The sequence below is a fragment of the Protopterus annectens genome, chromosome 12.part0, assembly GCF_019279795.1.
Source record: "Protopterus annectens isolate FY-2018-M chromosome 12.part0, PAN1.0, whole genome shotgun sequence".
Taxonomy (NCBI): Eukaryota; Metazoa; Chordata; order Ceratodontiformes; family Protopteridae; genus Protopterus; species Protopterus annectens.
In genome coordinates this window covers 368,893,518-368,918,328 of record NC_056746.1, presented here as the reverse complement: position 1 = coordinate 368,918,328, position 24,811 = coordinate 368,893,518, and the positions used below count along the sequence as shown (strand labels likewise).

The window sequence follows — 24,811 nt, the reverse complement described above, 5'->3', positions numbered from 1 at the left end:
CACAGTTGAGCGCTTTCACCCACTCACACAGTGGGCTTCATCAGAACATTTTTTTCTTTACCATATCTCGCGTTATATTTAAATTAAAGAAAAAATGTTCTGATGAAGCCCACTGTGTGAGTGGGTGAAAGCACTCAACTGTTTGTGTTTTTAACATTTTATTCGTGTTGAGTGGAATAAATCTTGTGTTCAAGCAGAGGTGGTCGTACAGTTATTGGAGTGTCTGTGACAGTGAACACATCCAGATATGGCCATCAATTACAGATACTTATAGTATGACCATGTGTACCTCTGGTATCTTGTTGTGATCAATTGAATATCTACACAGTGGCACAAAATGTATTCCAGATAATTACTTTCAGAACAATGTAGTGAAACCACTTAACCCTCAACCTCTTAGCACAAGAATCAACGATAAACCTTAAGGAAGGCAAAAGCCCAACAAAACAGGGAGAGACTTTTAAGTATTGCACTTAGAAAGCTGTTACATTATCAGGCTTTTCATGCATTTTCTGAAATATAGGAACTCAAATTGTTTGCCAAGTAACTGCATTCCATACTGATATGTCATAAAAACACACATTTTACTAAGAGCAGACCAAAAATATTAGGCAATAATTGGGGGCATTCAGCAAACTTGTGGAAAGTTAAGAAGTAGACTAAAAGAAATAACCTGACAAGCTAACCCCATCCTTCCCCTTCCACATGTCAAGTAATGTTGAAATCTCTGACCTCAGTGCACCACTACACTTATGTTTTATAATTCCTTTGACAGCAACAATGGCAGGTATAAAACCAAACTCCAAGGAAGACTGAATGACTACAGATTTTACCACGTGGTCTGCAACTTCTGATCCAAACGTGGAAACAAGACTCCAGAACTCTATTGGACAAGGAAATGATCCTCATGTTCCAATCACACTTAAGTGCCAATGAGCCAAACTGAGCAAAAAAAAATCCCTTACTTGTTAAAGGGGACACTGAACAAAAAAAAATGTACTGCAAAATGGCTATAAAATTGACAGGGTGGAACAGCAGTAATGGTGGGCATAAAATCATGTTGAACTTCAAGGTCAGGAGGACTGAATAACCACATATTTTACTATGTGTTCTTCAGTGTCCAGTCCAGACTTGGGAATGTGACTCCAGAGTTTGATAGGAATTTCAAGATCAGCTGTCAAGGAGCTCATCCTCACAGTCCAATTGTGTTTTAGGAGCCAGACTGTAAAAAAATACAAGTTTCTTGTTAAAGGTGATGCTTAACAGAAAAAAAAACAGTTGCCAAAAGTGGTACACTTGAGAGGTTGATGCTAATGGGGGAGCTTCAGCTCCCTGTCACTCCCGGTAAATCTGACACTGTTTTCTTTCTTCGGCATCCCACTTATTTAAAAAAGAAATGCAAAGCAGAGAGGTGCTTCATTCTAAGCAAATGTCCATTTCTTGTTGTCAATCTAAAATGATTGAATCTGCTAAGGTGCCCTTGCAGTCCCCGGACTATCCATCTTCTTCTCCTGGGCCCTCTAACATTGCCCCTTTAGAGGCCATTATGGCTAATGGGTTTAGCACATTCAGTTAGGCTGGTCATACAGCCAGAAGGAGAGAAAAAAGATTAGTTTTAACTGAGGAAGAATGGGGTATACACCATCTCTTTGTTTGCAAGGATGTTCACAGCTCTCTAATGGAAGTCAGACTATTGGCTTCATCTCCTAAGAGTGTATGTCTGGATATTTTTCAATAAAAGTCTTGAAAAAAAACTAAGCAAATTTCACTACCCCACCCCAGGGTCTTTTCAAAGCCATTCAGACACATCAGATTGGTCAGCCTACCTCCTCCTCCTCCACCTCCTTCTCCTCTTCTACTCATTTAAAAGCAAAAAGAGATTTTCTGGGGAGGAAGACTGTTTTGATTCAGACCAAGGAGGTGTAGACTATGTATCTCAGGTTCCTTCCCCTTCTCATTTGAGTTGGAATCAGATTACCTCTTATCTTTAGATTCTGCTAATACAGAGATTTCTTTTGGTGATACCATTGCAAAGATGAAAGGTTATTTTGAATGGGAAGGCAGATAAGTCTCTGACTTCTTGAAGAGATATAATGAAACTTTTAAATATGGATGTTTCCAAGCTTCTAGCTATTCCTGCTATTTTGACTAGAAGATGGCTGCTACCTCCTCTCCTAACTCCCATCCTCCAGACTGCTAAAGACAGACAGATTTTATTCACTTCCTGACAGTCAGAAATGTCTCTATAAAGATAAAACAAAACCATTGCTGATCCTGCTGTCATCTGTCTTGATTTAGACAAGGGGTCCAGGCTTATTCCTACTCCCAATATGTTAAAAATGTTTATACCTCTGCCACCTCATCATTCAGCGCTATCAGTTCTCAAACCCACCTGACAAAGTACCTTCTAGGCATTCTGAATAACAGGAGGCAGGTTTTAACTAAACTGACGTGACAATCAAGGTAAACTTTAATATCAGCATTAGGAATATTAAAGTTAATCGTTTTGACATGGCGTGCTTCATTCAGCCACCCAGCTAGCTGAACATACCACAAAGTGTGGGTTTGATGCTTTGGATGCTTCTTCAAAGGCAGCCACCACTGACTCTGTCATGATGAGCTTCAGCCCTTATCAGAAGATGTTAAAGCTCAGTTACGAAGTGCTATCTTTGATAACATCTTACTATTTGGGAATTCTTCTGCAGAAGTTTTCAAAATGATTGACAAAGGAATCAAACATATGTAACATATAAATCAACTTTTTTTTTCTGTCTCTTTTACTTAAGTTTCAAATAAATTATCCAGTTAAACTAGGACCTTTCTTTCCTAAGCAACCTAAATCCAGACAGCAAAAATCAGGGAAGAGTTGGTTTAAAAAGAAATGGCAAAAGAAGAGACAGTGGATCGCAAGGATCCAGTTCACAAATAATTTCTGACTATCCTTGCCAAATCCTCACCCACCCTGGCCTACTTCCTGAAAGCTTACTCTTTGCCTTCCATTCTGGGAAGCTGTCACAACAGACTTGTGTGTGCTAAACATCGTAAAACATGGCTAGCAACCCCAATATAATCTTATAAATGTGATCCATTGATGGCTTTTTTGTATGACTTTAGCTGCATTTATGCAGGGATCAAATGGACTTCAGACATTTGGGATAGTAGGGAGAAACTCAAGAACCCACCACTTGTATTAGTGGCCTGTACGAATAATGCTGGAGTGTCTTAGTGATTTAGAGACTTGCTGTTTCCTGAGTGAAAATCCCTGAATCCTCCTTTTACCAGCTGGCTGCTCAATGCTCATTAGCAGAGAGCTATGGACAGTTCCTTTCCACTAATGCTAAATTTTGCTCTTGGACACTTTCACAGAGCATGTAGTAAATGCATACAAAAAATGTTGCATTAACTTTGTGCACCTAGGCTTTGCAAGCTGAGTAGCTACAAGCAAAGGATGAGAACAATTGTGAAGATAGCTTAGGGCAGAAGGAGGTAACATGGTGGGGGGGGGGCATTTTAAGAGAAAGTATGCCATGATTTTACCCATCTTGCCATGTCTGCTGTGCAAACATACTACAGCTAGAAGGGGGGGGTCCCACACCATAGTCAAGTGGCATAAAGGTTATCTTTTTTCATATAGAAGTAATGCAGTTAGATTCAAATGTAATTCTGTTCATGAAAAGTTTAGTTATGCCAAATTGTGCATAGCTCAGACTAGCAATTTAGCACTGTAGAGAAATCATTATACAAATCAATACTGTATTTAAATACTGTGTACTAAACTGCACTCTGTTGTACTGCAATTGTCTGCCTTATTGTGCCTGTTAAATTGTATTTTATTGCTGTTTTCACTGTTTGCAAAGGTCTTTTTGATATTTTCACTGTTTAAGTATTTGCTGGTATTTTCACTGTTGTAAAGCAATCTGTTCTGCTTGTTCTGGTTTTCCCGTCAAACAGTGTTAAAATAATGGAATTTAACTGCGGTGGTGGTGAAATGCGGTGGTGGTGCTGCAGTAGCGTTGCCACCTCACAGTAAGACGTTGTCCTGTTCGATTCTCAGCTAAAGCGTCTTCTGTGTGGAGACATGCGTGAATGGGCGTACCTTCGTTGAAGGTTGTGTGTCAGAGCTGGCAACTCGGCACGTAAAAATTTACTGCCAATTATTAGCGGACCGGAGTTCCGCTGTGGCGACCCCTAACCGGGAAAAGCCGAAAGACACAACAACAAGTAGCATTATCTGTTAATACAGAGGGTAGGATAAAAGGGGTGTTTCTTCATTTTTTTTCCACTGGCAACTTGCTAACATTGGGAAGAGCTGGGAAGGAGGTTTAAACAGACATGAGGGTAGGGGGTGAGAGACATTAATTATTATTTCTCAAGTTGGTAAGGACCCAACACTAATATAAGACATTAGGAGGAAGGTTCTGATTTACTACTGCTGCCACCAAGGACATGGAATTGGGAAGATGAGAGCAGGTTAATATTAATTTCTGCAGGTTTTGGCAACCTTCCATTCTTATGGGAGGTGGGAGGGAAGCTCCGATTTATTGTTACTCCTGCTGGAAATCTGATGACATTTATGAGGTTGAAGGGGGGTATTATTTATATTTCAAACATTATCAAGCATTACATAATGCTGGTAGTTTGGGGTTACTTATTTAAACATAAATGGGGTGATGATACTGAAGGTGGTAAAGAGCTGATTTATTTTTCAGACATGAACAAGGTTTGCACAAAGGAGCAGGGAAAGGGGAATATTTTATCTTGTGGATATGACTGGCATTTTAGTGGAGGGAAGAGACAAGAATAAGGTCAGGTTATATTTCAGGGATGATAAAGGCATACTATTTGGGGGAGGTGGGAGAAGAGCTACATGTTATGATCAGTGTTGCTAAATGCATGAACACTGTCAGGATGAGGGAGGCAGATTATGAATTGCTTCAAGGGATGTGTTGTCAGGGGAGATGAGGGTAAGAGTACATTCCCTGACCTTACTACTGGGAGATGTGAAGAGGGGAGCAATAGGAGAAACTGCACCTAACTTCATGATCATGGAAATGCTAAGTGGGGGAGATGGGAGGCAATACAATGCTTAATTTATAGTATGCCTTAACTCCACAACTGGGACATAACAAGTAAAGGGTGAGGTAAGGGACTGATATTCTGCCTAATTTCATGATGAATGGGGGGAGAGGGAATCTGTGCCTGAATTAATTACAGAGAACACTGTTTTGGGGTTTGATGGTGTGGCTAATTTTCCAGTCAGGGACATGACAAGTGTAATTTGTGTGGAGTTTGTGTTTGTTAAATGTGGCTTGGTACCAGTGCATTGGCTGACTTCATTGCACATTCCAGCTAATGGTAATGCACTGCCCAAGTATTGCTTTCAGGACAAAAAATATATATTCATGCAATGCTACATCAAAAATATATAATATACCGTCATTGCTGAACAATATGCCTCTTAACTTGATGTCGTAATTATCTGAGTTACTCCACACATGTATATTTCTGACTTGTACATTTAACTTCTACTCGGCTGGGCTTGGGAGTGCCTTCTGTGTGGAGTCTGCATGTCCTCCCCGCAAATGGGTAGCATTCGAAAGACATGCGTGCATAAATGGGCGTGCCTTTGTTGAAGGTTGGCCGTCGAGCTGGCACCTCGGCGTTTCGTAAAAATCTACTGCCAGTCATTAGCGGACCGGAGTTCCGCTGTTGTGACCCCTTACCGGGAAAAGCCGAAAGGCAAACAACAACATTTAACTTCTACTAATAATGTGGAGTTATTTTTTTTCTTTTTCTAGTTCAGATAAATACTGTACATAGTTCATTAGATTTTTTATCATATGTTATTGATGTGACAAATTTGCTTTAATATCTTGAATGAAAATTTTACATGTTAATTCAATAAAAGAATAATATATATATATATATATATATATATATATATATATATATACACATACATATATATATATATATATATATATATATATATATATATTTACACATACATATATATATATATATATATATATATATATATATATATATATATATATATATATACATGAATTACCAGTATGTATAATCATGCAAAATGTTTTGTGGGTTACAAACTGTTTTGGAAATGTATTCTTTTCTTTACTTATTTTTTTTGCTAGTCATGACATTAAGAACTATAATTCAGTGTAAGGACTTATAGAAGCACATTGCATTTATTCTTACACTAAGTTACTGGTAATTGAGAGCTTTGTGTTTCTTAATCATATATAAAGACATCATGATAATGGTGAAGGGCAGAATAATCCAGTGTTTATAATGGCAGAACAGATTTACAGCCTCATTGGTTCATAGGTGGTTACTAGGCTATCAGCCATTTTATGCTTAGCCAAGCTTACCCCATGTTTACCAAAATATTGCTAATGTGTTAATACCCTAAGGAATGTTATGGTTGTGATATAGGCTTGTATACATTTATTATTCACAGGCTTCCTCTGTCCACAAGGGACATAGGTGCCAAACTAGGGGTAGATTTGCAATTTGCCATCCATTGGTCCAAGTTACATTTGAATAGGGATAAGGATGAGATTTGCTCCATGTGGAATGGGAGGGGTAATCTCTGATGCATATACCCATCCCTCCAATGTGTTGGGTGTTTCTGATGTTGTTTGTTTTGTGAATATGCAATAAATTCATCTGTGTGGGATTGGAGGATGTCTTGTAGACTAGGTATAGATTGCTGCTCAGCAGTCGGAAAAAGACCGAGTACAGTGACAGGGCTTTGAGATGGTCAGCATAGAACTTATTGTTTACTCCTTGTATTCTTTTTGTAAAGAATCACTATGGTCTCTCAAGCTGTTTCAAGTGCCTGGTCAGGTACATGCCAAAGGACGTGTTGTACTCAGTGGTTGATTAGATGAACGTCACATGCAGTGGAACAGTGATATGCTTGGACATGGATGCCATGCCTTATCTCATAAGCTTTTTCTAGTGCCTGGCCAGGTACATGCCAAAGGGTGTGTTGTACGCAAAGGCTGATCTGATGAGCATCAGATACAGTGGAATGCAGTGGAACAGTGATTTCCTTGGACATGGTTGCCATAGCATCAGATGCAGTGGAACAGTGATCTCCTTGGACATGGATGCCATAGCATCAGATGCAGTGGAACAGTGATCTCTGTCAGATGCAGTGGAACAGTGATCTCCTTGGACATGAATGCCATAGTGTCAGATGCAGTGGAACAGTGATCTCCTTGGACATGGTTGCCATAGCATCAGATGCAGTGGAACAGTGATCTCCTTGGACATGGATGCCATAGCGTCAGATGCAGTGGAACAGTGATCTCCTTGGACATGGATGCCATAGCATCAGATGCAGTGGAACAGTGATCTCCTTGGACATGGACAGTGATCTCCTTGGACATGGATGCCATAGCATCAGATGCAGTGGAACAGTGATCTCCGTCAGATGCAGTGGAACAGTGATCTCTTTGGACATGGATGCCATAGCATCAGATGCAGTGGAAAAGTGATCACCTTGGACATGGATGCCATAGCGTCAGATGCAGTGGATCAGTGATCTCCGTGGACATGGATGCCATAGCATCAGATGCAGTGGAACAGTGATCTCCTTGGACATGGACAGTGATCTCCTTGGACATGGATGCCATAGCATCAGATGCAGTGGAACAGTGATCTCCGTCAGATGCAGTGGAACAGTGATCTCTTTGGACATGGATGCCATAGCATCAGATGCAGTGGAATAGTGATCTCCTTGGGCATGGATGCCATAGCGTCAGATGCAGTGGAACAGTGATCTCTGTGGACATAGATTCCATAGCATCAGATGCAGTGGAACAATGATCTCCTTGGACATGGATGCCATAGCATCAGATGCAGTGGAACAGTGATCTCCTTGGACATGGACAGTGATCTCCTTGGACGTGGATGCCATGCCCTTACTTACCAGTTGTGCAAAGTAGAATGATTTTCTCATCACGGTAGACAAATAGTGATTAATGGTCAGGTTATTGTCAACATGCATTCCCAGATCTCTGACCACTGTATCTACATTTACGGGTGTATTATCAATGTGGCAATTTCCAGGGGTGGGCATCTTTCCAAAGGGTATTATTATGCATTTTTTGTTCTGAAATTTAGTGCATGGCTTTGTCAACAATTGTTTGTCTACATCAAGCCCTCTTGAAGGGTATCTGTATCTTTAGGAGATTTGGTAACCATGCCTAGTTTACAGTCATTTGCAAATTTGGTCAGTGAGAGGCCCTTGACATTTGTCTTGACGTTAGAGCAATAGATGCCAAAAAAGGAAGGCCCCAACATTGATCCACTAGTGACTGTCCTCTTTTGTGGGAGTGATGTCCCCTCTCTTAACTTCTGGTGTCCTATCAGTGAGTCAGCTGACCATCAATCATGTAACATATGGGTTTATGCCTAATTTTGCAAGTTTATTTACAATGCTTGTGTGAGGTACTGTGTTGAATTCCTTGGCCAGGTTGAGGTAGGCAGTGTGCACTGTTATGCCCTCATCCATAGCTTTAGTAACCTTCTTGTAGAAGTCCATTTGGGTAGTTAGGCATGACCTGGCTTTGACAAAACCAAACTGGGTAGGGTCCAGTGTCTGTAGGTTTCCTATGTCATTGTTTATCAGATCCAAAATACTTCTTTTCAATGGCCTTGCATATGGGACTGGTCAGACATGTGGGTCTGTAGTTCCCCTGGGTCCTTGTGTGCATTTCCCTGTGCTGAAAGCTCTTTGAAAACACAGATATGATAATTTTCTAGGAGACATGTATTTTTAGTAGGAAAAGTGAAAGGCATCTGTAGCCCTGTACTTATATGGATCTGCAAGGCTTGTGCCACTGAAAAAAAGAAAAAAAGAAAAGAAAAAACTCGATTCTTGCTCAGTAAAAGAGTTTTTCAGCATATTTTCATTCACATGAATGACAGCTGCAAAAATTGCTGTCGGCAAATAAGTGAATTCCTTCCTGGTAAATTACTTATTACTGTTTTGCTTACAGAAAATGCATTTCAGCACTTGATTGTCTGTGGCAATAGCTGGCTGTAGCTGCAGTGTTGTAAGAGCTTCCCTTTCTACTCTTTGTAAGTTCTGCTTCCTTGAGGTATCCAAAACAATTCATATTCTGTCAAAAGACATAAGGTAGTGTAATTATGAAACAACAGTAACAAGGTAAATATTTTGAAATAATGTTAGACAGTTCTATAATCTTTCATGTTTTTATTTTATTGTGCAGCACATTTTAGCTGTTAGTAGTACTGAGGTCTGGCTCATAATAGTAACCATGAACTAGGTATGTCCATAGCCTTAAGCAACATTCAACCTTCGCCTAGCATGATGCCACAATACAAACAAAAACTGATTGACTTCAACAATTGGCTTAGTTACTGATCTTATTCTCAGGGGATCCAGTACCTGTCAGCTTGGGACCTCTAGGATTTTGGTTACTGGCTAAGGCCCCCCCCCCCCCCACACACATAGTGCCTTTTTTAGGCAATGTCACAAGGTAACCTCAAGGTTATGCTGCTAAATGCTAGGAGTCTAAATCTGAAACTGCACTCAGTGGAAGCAGTTTTTACTTTGGAAGATGCTGACATCTGTGCAGTCACAGAAACCTAGTTTAAGGCCGCGGAAAGCACCCGAGCCATATTGGGTTATAATGCCTTCCACACGTTCAGACTTCTAACTGAAAGTGGGAGAACTAAAGGAGGTGGAGTATCAATATTCATCAAAGATAAATACACCTCTGTATTGGTTAAATAGAATGATTCCTTTGAATTACCCCAGGTGCAATTGACTGTAGGAAAGGCCCTCTCCAAGTTATTGTCAGCTATAGGACCCCCTCCATGAACCAGGATAGCCACATTGCATACTTGGATCTACTTGAATAGTCGCTCAAGATACAACCAAACCCCATGGTTATGGGTGACTTTTAGATTGGGTAAATTATACATGTACTAACAAACTTGCCCAAAGGTACTTAAACTTCATTAACTCCAGTGCCTTGGATCAAATGGTTGACACCTTGACAAGGGGTCCAAACATTCTGTATCTGGTGCTGACTAATATGGGAGATTGTTGCACCACCCTCCCTGGTGAGTCTGATTATAAATCAGTCTTGTTAGAAGTAACAATAGCATCTGACCCCCTCCCAGCAGCAACTAGTCTAAAAAACTTCTCCTTAGCCAATTACAACCTGTTATGTGATGGCATTAATAGCTTCATAGCACCTGCCCCCACTGATGGCAAGGACACCTATACTGGGATGTACACCAGTGCCTTGTATAAACATCTATACAATTGTATTGACTTAGCATTACTTGATAGGACCAAAGCAAGATCCTCAAAAAAGAACATACCTGCCTGGTGGACATTCACCGTAATCAGGTTATACAGTAAGAGAAAGAACCTCCAAAGGCTCAACCTGACCCAGTTTGGCTTTGTTAAAGGAAGCTCCTGCCTGTTTTTTTTGGTGGACTTCTTTGAGACAGTCACCAAAGCCCTGGATGAAGGTAAATATTTCCTTACAGCCTACCTGGACTTAGCCAAGGCCTTTGACACTATTCCCCACTCAGGCATCAGTGATAAATTCACCCAGCTGGGGATCAACCTGTGAATTGTCAGGTGGGTTGCAAACTGGCTCACTGATAGAACTCGTACAGTAAATTGGGAACTCAAGCTTCACAGGCAGACTGTAAAAAGTGGTCTTCCACAGGGATCGGTGCTGGGGTCCCTATTGTTTGGAATCTACTTCTCGGAAGTACAGGCAAAAACAAAAGTTCTGTGGCTGACAAATTGTGCTGATGACTGGGAGCAGTCATTGAGTCCCCAAACAATGTCAATATCCTACAAGAGGGGACTCACACAGACCAATGATTGGTGCCAGAGTCATGGACTCAAACTCAATGCAAAAAAATGCATTCTTATCCCCTTCGGCAAGGGCGATATCCCTGTAAATTACTAAATTAATAACAACACCCTAAGCACTATATCAGTAGTGACAGATTTGGCACACAAGCTGACAGCAACCTATCCTTTGACTACCATGTCTCTGCCATGGTAAGAAGGACATTCTCATTTGTCCACCTTATAAGTAAGAGCATTTCTTCCAGAACAAAAGAGGTTATTACCTGCCATACTCTTCCCTCATCAGGCCAGAAATAGAGTACAGTGCACCCTTTGGTATATACATTACCAGGCGCCTGCAGCAACTGGAGAGACCTCAAAGGTTTCTTACAAAGAAAATTTAGTGTCTTCAGCACGTCATACATTGACAGACTGAAATCACTGTCAGTATACTCTGTGTCATACAGACTACTGAGAGGCAGTCTGTGCCTCGCAAATAAGGCAGTCTCAGATCCTACTGTAAAGGAAATGCTGCACATTCGTAAGTCGAATGGTACACGATGCACTCGCTCTAGGGACCTTAACCTAGTATGTGACATCAACAAGACTTGCTGGAGATACAGATATATTTTACAAAGGTTACCTGTTCTCTGGAACAAACTTTCAATTCAGGTTAAGCAGAGTCCCTCGTTGACCCTATTTAAGCGTAATTTGAACAATTGGATGAGTAAACATAAATTCATGCTGGAGGTTTCACCTGTGTCCCTCTTGGATAAGGCAGTAGGTGTTGATTTAGTCTGCATGAAACATTGACTCTAGGGAACAAGGATTGAACTTGGCTAGGCTTGTAAGGGCCCTAGGGCCATTAGCCTAGTAACCACCTATGATCCTATGTAACCACAAATTATGTATAATTCATAATAAAAAACAGACCTTCTTGAAGTAAATGTTTTGAAGTATGCTGGGATTTTAGTGCTGTCAGAAAAAGGGAACTTATGTCTTCTGCCAGGCAATGTTCATGACTTAGAAATTTGTGCTAGTATATTATATTTGCAAACACAAGTGCCAGAATCACTTCCTTTTGTAGTTCATGTGCTGTCACATAATGTAACTCGGAAGGCATTTTGTGTTTTCATTTGTGAGCCATTATTACTGGATTGGATCAATATTTGCTTTTATCTAGTATGGAAGACTTAGTGGGCAAAACATGGAGTTACCACTCTCCAGAATACAAGTCTTTGTAATGTCACTTCCTCACACGGTAGATTGCATTCTCTTCGTAATAATCAGTAGAAACAAGCGGTCGCAGTTTATAACTGTGACTTTATTATAGGAACTGTGGAAAAAAACACAACAGAGGAATAATGAAATTTAATTATTCCTAATGCTCTGAGCATTTGTGGAATGATTTGGGTGCCCTTGTTCCATTTCAGTTTTCTGTCATTAGCTATTGTCTTGTACTTTTATGTTAGTAACATACCTCATTTATAATAACCAATGTATGAATCATTTTGCTAAAACATTGACACCCAGATTTGGAATGTGTAGAGCTATAGTCCTGAATCTACTGTAGAAAGCTCTTTGGAATTCAGAGTAATTTAAGCTCCAAATACGTGTTTGAATATTGTTGTAACAAAAAATAAGCTTATGACTGATGGTAATCATAGTATATTTGAAAAGCAAAGCTGTACTGAAGTTCTTGTGCCAAGACTTTAAGTAATGCTGTTTTTCTTGATTATTACATGCTTAGGATTAAGCGTGTTTATAAAACTAGATTGGACTGGATATAATTTTTTAGAAACAGTAGCTGTACGAAACAAGCAAAGACACTAAGAGACACAGACATTAGGAACTGTAAAGAAAACCTAACATACATATTTATTTCAGTTTATGTTGCTTTTTATATTACACTGCTCTGAATAAATAGTTTTGTATTTTTTTACTGTGTAGATACTGTGCAGACTTAAGATACCTAAATATTGTTACCGCTTATTCTATGGTTTTTATTTGCTTCTTAGTCTGTGTATTGCGATCAACCGTCAGGTTTGTTGTGCTTTTCAAGGAGCCTTGGGTATCATGTGACTGTACTTCTGAGGGCATTTTTATGTTCAGTAGTGTGCCATTTTTTCAGCGGTGAGTTGGCAGATACTTTCAGTTAATCGCGTTTTGTGAAGAACCCAGTGAAGAAAGCATGGTGCTTCTGCTTCCCAGGAAAGAGAGAACTCATGTAGTACTTGATTATCTTGCTTGCTGGCTGTTTGATTTCATAATAATCATTAGTATCAAGTAGCAACTGTCCGGAATGAAATGTTGCAGAGCAGCATTTTACAAGACACTGTACTGATGGGAATGTGTCCCTCTATCAGCACCACTTTTGCTGAATGCTGTTTCAGTGAAAATGTTTTGCCGAAAACACTTTCAGCAATAGTTGAAAATTCCCTTTTCTCCACTGTTGTACAAATTTGGAGTAGGTATATTTAAATTTGTGGTTATGGGGATGTCCTCCCACATAGGGTTGCAAAGAGGCTTGCCCTCTGCAAAATAAAATTTGTCTTGAGGTTTGTTGAAAGAGATTTTGGGGAAGTATTTAAGCTGAAAAGGGATTCAGTGAAAGTGGTGTTGATCTATTGATTTGAATCTGTACTTTGTACTTTTGACTTGTCCTTCTGTAGGCATACCCATTTTTCCTTAAACGTGCCACTAAAACAGTCTGTCATATTGGATACTATTCTGGGGATCCATTGATCAGACAGGAAGATTTAAGGTGATGATATAAAGTAAGCATTTTGAAGCAAAGTATAAGGCTTACCACAGTATAACTGCTAGTGAGGCAATGTTTGTAGATTAACTAGTTGGTATGAAGAAGATGCAAGATGGTCGAGTGTGCCTTTCTACAAGCATGTTTGTGCCATAAGGAAGAACAGCTGCTGTGTTTTGCACTGTCACTGTTATGTCTTCCCAAATTTTAAAATTTTTCTGTTTTAGTTAGTTGATTACTTTGCATTTGATTCATGCGACACTGGCTGGGAGGGTTATAGTAGATCTGCCAAAACTGTCTTTGATTGCTTTGAATGTGGCTCAACCAATGTGTCTTAATAACAGTCATAGGCTCCTAGGAGGTTACTAGGCTAATGGCTGTGGGGCCCTTACAAGCCTAGCCAAGAGTTTGTCCACAAAAAGGAAACCTTAGTCAGTACCTGTTGCCCCTGTCAATGAGGGGCAAAGGTGGAACCCCTGGGATAAATATATGGTTTCCCATCCACTCATCAAGGTTGCATTTGAAGAGGATCAGTGCGGTACTCTGTTTGACATGTATGGGAAGTCTGTTCCAGAGACGGGGCAACCTCTGGGAGACAAAGACCTGTTTCTCCAGCAGGTTTTGTTGATGTTGCATATTAGATTTAGGCCTATCAAGCAGGTAATGTGTGAGGAGTTAGACTTACGGATATGGAGCATCTCTATTAGGCAGGGTCCGATATTGCCAGACACAGATCACCTCTGAGCAGTCTGTGTGATACTGAGTAGAGTGATAGTGATTTAAGCCTGTCTGCATAGGATAGGTGTTGGAGGCCATGGATTCTCTTTGTGAGGTATTTCTGTGGCCTTTCCAGTTGGTGCAGGTGTTTGGAAAGGTGCATATCAAATGGTGCGTTATACTTAAGCATAGGTCTAATAAGGGAAGAGTACAGAGAGGTAATAACCTCCTTTTTTCTGGATGCAAACCCTTTACTTATAAGATGAACCAAGTAAAAGGCTTTTCTGACCAATGCCGCCACATGATGGTCGAATGTGACATTGTTGTCAACCTGAGTACCCAGGTCTCTCACCACAGGTTGTGTGCTTAGGGGGTTACCATTGATGTAGTAATCAGTAGGGGCCATGTTTTTACCGAATGGTAGAATAATACATTTTTTTGCATTTAACTTAAGGCCATGACTTTGGTACCAGTTATTTGTAGCTGTGAGATCCTCTTGCAGTATGTTAACATCAACTGGGGAGTCAATGACAGCATCCAACTTACAGTCATCTGCAAACCTGGTCAGCCACAGGCCCTTTGTCTTTGCTTGGACCTCTGAGAAGTATAGGCCAAACAGTAGGGGTCCCAGGACAGATCCCTGGGGAACACCACTAATGACAGGTCTGCTGTCAGAGGTGGCAGCACCTATTTTGACCTCGTAGGTCCTATCTGTGAGCCAGTTGGCCACCCCTCTGACTAGATAGGGATTAACACCAGGTTGTGTTAGCTTTTCAATGATGCCTGAGTGGGGGATTGTGTCAAAGGCCTTGGCCAGGTCAAGGTAAGCTGTATGTACTGACTTTCCTTCATCCAGGGCCTTGGTGACAAGTCAACTAGGTTCAATAGGCAAGATCTGCCCCTGACAAATCTGAATTGGATCAGGTCGAATGCTTGGAGATTGCCTATGTCCTTGTTTATGAGAACCATAATAATATGCTCCATGACTTTACAGATCAGACTTGTCAAGCTGATGGGGTGATAATTTCCCAGGTCAGTAGTGGCACCACCTTTGTGCAAAGGGATGACAGTGGCAGTTGTCCACTGTGTTGGAATAAAGCCTGTAGTTAGGCTGTGGTTGAATAGGGTGCTCAGTGGCGAAGTTAGTGCATGCTGGAGATGGTGCAGAATACAGCCTGGGATACTATCAGGTCCCATGGAAGCTGTGTTCTTTGCTTTGGATAGGGCCTTTAACACTTGATCTACAGAGATATGAGGAGTGGGACATGTATCGGGGATGTCGACTGGGCCTTTGGGGGGCGATAAGGGGGTGAAGTTTGTGCTGAACCTATCAGCCAGCAGGTTGGCTAAGTCAGCAGGATCAGTGTAACTAGTACCATTGAGTACTAGTTCGGAACAAACTTGGGCTTTGCCATGGAAGTTCCTAATGTAACTGAAGAAGGACTTGTGGTTTCCCTTTGTTTTGGAGGCTAGTTTCAACTCATAATTGGCTTTGGAGATTTTCACTAGTGGTCTAATTTGCTTGTTGAGGCAGAGGAGGGAGTTTTTCCGATTTGGAATTTGTTCCTTTTTTACCCTTGGACAACAGTTTCTTCCGTTTGCTTTAAAGCCTGTTGTTTCAGGATGTTCACCAGACAGGTTTGTGTTTCCTTGAGGAGCAGATTTTAGTTCTGTTGGGTATGACTGAGTCTATGCAGTTGTACAGGTGCTTGTATACTGCACTGACGTACTGTTCAGCATAATTGTCTGCATCATCTGAGGGGGACAGTGGTGTGAAGTTGCTGATACCTTCCCTTAGGAGGTTGTAGTCAGCTTCTGAGAAGTCTGTTAGCCTGGGTATGACTGGGAGGGGTTGGGTGGGATAGAAACTTCGAATGAGACAGACCAATGATCTGATCTCACCAGGGAATAACATACTATGGGAGTGGTGCAGGAGTCGCCCATGTTGGTGATAACCAAGTCCAGTATTTTATCTCCCCTTTGGGGGATAAGACCAGCTGATCTAGTGTGTTAGAACTGATGAAGTCAAGGAATCATTGGGTGAGTGCATTAGAGCAGGAATATTTCACCCAGTCTATGGTGGGGTAGTTGAAGTCACCAAGCATCAGGGTGTTAGGGGGTACCTTGACAGAGTCAGGTAGGTCCAGGTAGGAGGTGTGGGTGTCCTGAACATGGAAGGGGGGGTCTCTAACTGGCTGTAACTTGGATGGGTGTCTTGCCAACTGTCAGTTGCACCTGGAGTAATTCCAATGCGTCATGTTGGTAAACCACTCTGGAGGTGTGCCTGTCCTTAATGAAGACAGAGATTCTACCACCCGTAGTCTTTTCAACCTCATATTGGGGTCAGAAAGTGTGGAATAAGGTATAGCCTGGTAAGGCAGGGGTGCTCTCTGCAGCCCTGAACCAAATTTCCATGAATGCACAGACATTGGCATCTTCCAGTGTGAGGAGAGCCTCCAGTGAGTACATTTTCAGATTAAGGCTCCTAGCATTGAGCAGCATGACCTTCAATTTGCTTTTTGACAGATCTTTTATATTGGAAGATTTGTCTGTGAGACATGGACTAAAAAAGGCACAATGGGGGAGGCAAGAGCTTTGGGCAAGATCCGGAACCCTAGGGGTGACAGGTGAAGGCCATCTCTGGCAAAGCATTGTGGCCTGTCAGCCATGTCACCCCAGGAAGACAGATACTGGATCCCCTTGGAAAGACACCAGAAACTAAGCCAGTTGTCAAAGTCAATCATTTTTTGTTGGTATTGTGGTATAATTCTTGGTGAAGGTAGGATGCTGCTTAGGGCTAGGGTCATACCAGCCCGGAGCATATACTCTGAGAGCTCAATCATGTCTCTCTTCATATAGTTCAGGGAGGTACGTCTCAAGTCGTTCACACCAACATGGATAATGACAGAGTCATACTTGTACCTGTTGTGGAGAGACTTGAGTGCGTGTGTGATGTGCCGGATTCTAGCGCCTGACAAACAGCTGACCGTGACCTTCTCCTTGTTGAGCCTGGTGAGAGGGACATCAGTGTGTCTCACTACTGAGTTGCCAATGACTAGTATGTTTGGTTTATTGTTATGCCTCATGAGCTGCATTGATTTATTGTTTTGCCTAATGGGCTGTGTTTGTGAGACACTGGTGCACTGACTACTGTGTGTGATGTGATTGGTGTTGTGTGTGGAATGTTTGTGAGTGTGTTTTGGGGATCTCTGTTGTTTAGGTAAGTTTTTGTTAAAGACCGCTGCATAGGTGGGTGTGTGGCTCTGTGATGTGGGTGGTGTGGTGCTTGTACTGGCAGTCTCCTCTATGTCAGGAGTACTGACTGTGGTGTGAGAGAGCATGGATTCCAGCTTACTGATGTAGGAATTATGTGGTAGGAGTAGGGGACTGTCTGTGAACATGAGGGAGTTGCTACACTGTCTCAGTATGCCCATGTCGACCACACTGGCAGGAGAAACTGATGGGAATTGTTCAGACATAGTGCTCTGAGTACTTGGTGGACTTACGGAGAACAGGGGTTTGATAAGTCTCAGTTTTAATTGTTCTTAGAGAACCTCTGAAAAATAGATGATTTTGCTTTCCAGAGGTTTATGTTTTTGCTTTTATATAATATTGCTGTGACATCTTCCCATTGCGATTCAGAGTCTGCAGATGACTGTTTTTATTGTTAAGTCTGTTGGTATATTAATCTCATGCTATTAGTTGCATTTTAATCTGAAGTCCTTTTTATGTATGAGTAAAAGTGGTGGTGAATAAAGTTAAATTTAGTCTTCATTCTGAAGTGGCTCATTGTTTTCTTTCGTTTTTTCTTCACTTTAAACAATTGGCATGCTACCTCATTTCAGGTTTTTTGCCTCTTTCTGTCCACCTGTCCACTTTTTGCATCACTTTTCCACCTATTGTTGTGTTTATCAACACAGCAGCAGTCCCTTTTTCCACATTTCTTACCACACAAAGACAACTTCCCTGCAAACCTTTTATCTTATATTCTCTTCATATCTAAAATATACATACCATGTCATATTTTATTTTGTGTATGTCAAACCAACTTGGATCTAAAACATTATTTGCAATGACGGCTGTGAAATGAAATATCACACCACACTGGGTTACACAGAATGGCCTTTGAAATAATTATCCTGAAAATTTCATACCATCATCCCACCTTGTTAAAAGGTTATGACTATGCTTAATAATCAGTAATTCAAGATAGGCAATGCACTCTTTAGCATTATTTTAAATAGTTGCCCAGAACTTTATCAAAACGTAACAATTTGAGCTCAGATTTTCAGTATGCTCTCTGTGAAACAGAATCTGATCAGAGTTGATCCGGAATTTACATTGAGACTTGATTTAGCACTGGAATTTCCCAGTGGCATACAACAGCTGGAAGGGTCCCTAAAACTGCTGCCCTGACATTTCAGATCAAAACTCTGCATGGTTAAAAAGCTACAAGTCTGCATGGCAGTCAGTTAAAATGAGAGGAACAAGTATTTTACATTAAAGATGTTCATTTTTGTAAGTATAGTAGTACAATAAGAGATTTTGAGGTGTGCATATTAGTGATGTTACTGCATGCTCAGAGATTGTAAGGCACTCCCCTTTGGGCTTGTGCTTCATAACGCACTTTGCTTTGTGGTAACATGAACACCCCCTCATACCTTATTATATAGTTTACATATCCTACTTTGCACCCACATTCTTGTAATACTGATAGCTCCTCTCCTTAGCTGGTTCGTGTCTCATCAAATTTTAACTCTATTGTTATTCTTATTTGTCTGTGCTGCATAACTGTGATATTAGCCGTGTCTTTTAAAGATCATGTTCAACATTTTTTTTTATAAATTCAGGATGGTGTCACTCACAGATTTCCTGGCATGTTTATGTGACCTTCTGGTTCATATAAACATCATTAGTGTAAAGAAATAATCATAAAAAGTATTTTTCTTACCCTTTGAAGCTCTGAAACCTAACTGAGACTCTGGTAGCCACATAACTGCACTTCTGTGTTATGCGTCATTGCGTCTGTGACCGTGACGATCCAATTGTTAGGAATTCCTCTCCCTTACCGATTTCAGGAATTTGACAGCCTGTAACTGAGGTGCAGAGAAAGGAGATGGAGTAATTATTGTAAAATAATTTGAAAGAGATCCTTTTGTAAAATAATATGTGAATTTGTTGTTGTGATTTTTATATTGATAGTTTTAGCAATGTTAGTGCTTGTGCACTTTTTATTGTGGAGAGACTAATAACAATCAGTCCTCCTTGTATAAATAAGTGATTTAGTTTGGAATTTGTTGGGTTTATTGAGTTTATTTTTTCTTTATTTTTTTAAATAATATAGTCTGTATGATTTTTGGGGGAGGTTAATATGTAATTATTACATGTGTTTTTACACTGTAATGATGTCTTGCAGCATGGAATTTTCTGTTAGTGAGCTATGGACAATCTCCCATGTGCTGCTATCTTATGGAGGTGGCTGGTTTGCTGTGTGGATTTTTTTGTTTTGTTACAATGACAGAGAAAGCATAGAATTTTAATTTAAATTCTGTATTAACAGTCATGTTTTTGTGTTCAGTGTCATTTTTTATATGTATTTATTGTGGTTATGTTGTAGCAGTGACATGTTAAGGTTGCCATTCTTTTCAAATCATTGAATTAATTTCTTACATGTGAAATACTCTTTTGCTTGTACTTTTTTATTTGACATGTCTAAGTTTTATGTATATATATATATATATATATATATATATATATATATATATATATATATGTTTTAATATTATTTGTAATTTGTCATTGGTAGTGTTTTGGGTCCTGGAATGTGTTGTGCTGGGTGTTGTGGTGTGCAGTAGCGATGATTTGCTAGAAAGAATGGTGTTGTAATTCTGTGTTTGGTTGTGTGTGTTGATAAGTGCAACAGTTAAGAAGGAGGTTTTATGGTTAGTGACCCTTAATTGATATTGTAAGTGGTGATTGTGTTATTAGTGATTGTGTTAGATGGTTATGTTTTGGGAGATTGAAGGAGTTTAAAGACTTGATACGCAAAGCGTGATTTTGTGCTTCTTTTTTGGGGGGGTATATTTAAGGTATTTTTTATGGTTTATGGGGCTAGAAATGACTGGTATTTTATTTTTTATTTGCTTGTCATTGTGATTAATTTTAATTTTGTACTTAGTAATCCAATTGCTACAGATGCTGCATTTTGTGTGTTTATGTGTGTGTATGGTGCTTTGACTCACTGTTGTGTGCGTCACAGCCGTAATGTCCTCTTATACATAAGTAACTAATTGCTTATACACTGGTCTGCTGAGCTGTTTTGCATTTTGGTCAATAGGATGGGAAAGTCATCTACTGGCTTTCTTCTTTCCTTAAGTGCCAACTGCTAAGTACAAGGGAATGGCAACAGTTACAAGCACTCACTCACACTTAACTTAGTTGGCAGCTATCTGTAAAGAGTTATTTTGTTCTCTAATCTCTGTTTGATGTGATGTCTACATCTTTAGGGAGGAGTCAGTCTCATACTGTGATAATTGTATGTTGGTAGGTGACAATAGAGTGGAAGTTGTACCAGCTGGCACATTTTGTTCTGCTCTGAGATTTCGCTTATTGCAATCCTAGAAGAAGTTCCTTAAAATTGTAGAATCCATGGAGAAGCAGCTATCAACAGCCGGTGTCGTGCCAGTGGGTCATTTAACTAGATTTGCAGTCCTTCCTTCAATTGGGTAGACATGTCTGCGGTCTAAAGGTGATGAGCTGGCATTTTGGGAGAGGGCAGGACTGGTATATATAATGAGTAGGTATGTATAATAAGTAGATATGTATAATAAATAGGTATGTATAATGAGTGTTGTACTGTCACTATTATGTCTGTGTATAATGAGTAGGTATGTCTAACAATCAGGTACGTATTAATGAGTAGATATGTATAATGAATAGGTATGTATAATGAGTGTTGTACTGTCACTATTATGTCTGTGTATAATGAGTAGGTATGTCTAACGATCGGGTATGTATTAATGAGTAGATATGTATAATGAATAGGTATGTATAATGAGTGTTGCACTGTCACTATTATGTCTGTGTATAATGAGTAGGTATGTCTAACAATCGGGTATGTATTAATGAGTAGATATGTATAATGAATAGGTATGTATAATGAGTGTTGTACTGTCACTATTATGTCTGTGTATGAGTAGGTATGTCTAACGATCAGGTATGTATTAATGAGTAGATATGTATAATGAATAGGTATGTATAATGAGTGTTGTACTGTCACTATTATGTCTGTGTATGAGTAGGTATGTCTAACGATTGGGTATGTATTAATGAGTAGATATGTATAATGAATAGGTATGTATAACGAGTGTTGCACTGTCACTATTATGTCTGTGTATAATGAGTATGTATGTCTAACGATCAGATATGCATTAATGAGTAGATATATGTAATGAATAGGTATGTATAATGAGTGTTGTACTGTCACTGTTATGTCTGTGTATGAGTAGGTATGTCTAACGATCGGGTATGTATTAATGAGTAGTTATGTATAATGAATAGGTATGTATAATGAGTGTTGTACTGTCACTATTACGTCTGTGTATGAGTAGGTATGTCTAACGATCAGGTATGTATTAATGAGTAGGTAGGTATAATGAGTAGTATGATTTGGCTGGAAAAAAGATAATAGAGAATTGAGTTGTATATTTCAGGTGGGGAAAAAACAATGAGGAAAGTTTTTGAAGTACTGGAATTTGGAGATATGAGTATCTCAGTGACATTACATGATGCATGAATTTACAGAAGGTCTGTTGGGAGGCGCATAAGCAGGAGGGGGTAAAATGTTTCACTGAGTACAGGGAGAACAGAGCAGTCCCACTATTGTAAAGTCAGCTAGTTTGTTTGCAGGTTATATTTAATAGCAGTGGATTAGTGATCCACAGTGTTTTAGCAATTCTGTTCCCTTTACCCATTTTTGTCCACAGCTTAATTAAACAGTTGAGTGCCTCACATATAAATAACAATCAAGTATGAAAAAATTGTAAGCACTGGTTAGTTCTACTCGTTAATAGATGGCTGACTATCCTTTGAGCTTCACTTGGTATACCCTTTAAAGGAAATTTGTTTAGATTTTATTTTAATTTTTGCTTTATTCCTTACAGAGATGTTTTGAATGAAAATGCATTTAATATTATTTCTCATCATTAATAACATGAATATGTGATTTAGAGACTAAATTTGTGTTCAGAAAACTATGCATTATACGTAAAAAAGTGATTCAAAAAGTGATATTAACTCACATCTTCATTTTTTTTTACTAGGCATATGAAAAGCGATTCCCAACATGCCCCCTGATTCCTGTGTTTCTGGGCAGTGAGATTCTTAGTGAGTACAAGACAGAGGATGGATCGATTCACATGGTTGAAAGATGCTGCAAACTGAATGTGGATGCACCAAGGCTGCTAAAAAAAGTAAAAACAAAATTTTGTGTTCTTCTTTTTTTTTTTAAACACACCTGCATTGAATTATCATTTGTGACATAGGTGATTTTACATTTATACAAAAGTAATCAAACTGTATTAACAAATTAATATTAATAAACATTGTAGTTCACATATATTGCTATGTATCATATAACCTAAGCAACATTACAGAAATTCTTCAAATCCTGCTACCTTTTTTAAACAAGAAACATCTTTATTAAACCATCACGTACTACATAAACAATCATACATATATAAATGAAAACAGACCACACCGACACAATCCTAGTTGCAAGAATTTTACATCTCAAACCATACTGACACACTCCCAGTTGCAAACATTATATATACATATACATTATATATACATCACTTATAATATACCCAGTCAATTTCAGTCAGACTTTACATAGCTCATTTTAAGTCCTGTCTTCTTTTAAACCTCATTCTTCCCTTGCATGTCTTGTTCCCACAATTCCCATTTTTCCTATGTAGTTTGCTCCTACCCTTTTTAAAGACCTCAGTTCTAGTTGTTTTATCTCTGTTACTGTATTCACTACTTCTAATATAGTTGGTTTAGATTTTGATTTCCATTTTCTAGTAATTGCTTTATTGGCAGCCACTATAATTAGACACAGCAAGAACTTACCATGTCTAGGCAATTCCAATTCTGTGTCATAGCTCAGAAAAATCATCTTCCTCATCACACCACCCTGCCCACCCATCATCTCTTACAGTGCATCCACAGGGAATCATTAAATTCCGCCAGCCCACCGCACTCCCAGAAAACAAGTTCTCAAGTACCTCTTTCCTCCCCATCACACCTCCAACATTTGCTGTCTATCTGAGGAAAAATTCTCTGGAGTCTACATGGGGTATAAAAATATCTATGTAAACATTTCCAAGCAAAAATCCTAAATCTTCTAGATTTTGTTGCATATTTGGGAGATATACGTATATTCTCCCATTGTTTCTTTGTGAATTGCTTATCTACTCTCTCTTCCCAATCATTTCTAACCTCTTCTGATTGATTCTTATAGTTATCATGCAATATTTTTATGCTGTACTAATTATTCCTTTTTAATGGCAGTTCTGTTCTAGATTCTACTAAAAACGCTATCAATGCTGGTCTTTCATTTAGGACCTCCCTATTTCTTTCTCTTTGCTTATACTCTGATATCAATCCTCGATAGGGAAGGCACTCTCTAACCTACAGTCCATATAAATTCTTGGCCTCCTCTCATTCTATTCCATTCCCTGTCTAGTTATTTGCTGTCAATACCTTGGTTCCTTTCCCGTTTTCTCCAATAAATTTCAGCCCCCTCTTGCCTATTGTCTATATCCCTAATTGCAGTCATCCTTATTGGCAAAATCTCCTTTCTTCATTCCCGTGTTGGCTTGTTCTTAGAATACTTTCTGCTACTTTATGGATATAATATTCTGTATGATAATTGTTATTCTCTTTAAAGGCCTGCATCCAAAATCCCAGTCTCCCCTTTTTTCTTGAGATTCCCCCATTTCAACATCATCCCTTTCCACTTTGAATTATAGTTGTATGCCTGTGCTATGTATAGGAGCTTTAACTGTGTATCTCTGAAATACCCATTCGTATTGGATAATCCCAAGCCTCCCTGTCCTACCGGAAGAATCAGTTTATCCCACTTGACTTTTGCTGTCTTCCCCTCCCAGATAAAGACCTTCAGCTCTTTATTAATTGCCATCTACAACTTCTCCTCTGGTTGATAAAAATATGCCAGACCTGCGTACAAGACTAAAATGACTAAAAATATTTTGATTGCTTGTATCTTACTATCCATATACATGTAACAAAGCTTCCAGTTTCTCGTTTTTGCATTATCTTTTGTTTGGTCTCTTCCCACATATCCTTAGCTGCCACACCAGAATCATTTTTAATCCATACTCCTACATACTTCATTTAATCATGTCCCCATAAATACGGATATTGCTGAACCA

The 24,811-nt window shown here is 39.5% G+C and overlaps 1 protein-coding gene across 3 annotated transcripts in view; it reads left to right on the top strand.

Annotated features, from left to right (window-relative positions):
- LOC122816582 (SEC14-like protein 5) overlaps window positions 1-24,811 on the top strand; it is a 1,360,693-nt gene that overhangs the window by 523,921 nt on the left and 811,961 nt on the right. For all 3 annotated transcript variants that reach the window (XM_044089470.1, XM_044089469.1, XM_044089471.1), the window contains exon 3: window positions 22,676-22,825. In XM_044089470.1, coding sequence (XP_043945405.1) covers window positions 22,676-22,825 — 150 coding nt within the window. The remainder of the gene's footprint in view (window positions 1-22,675; window positions 22,826-24,811) is intronic.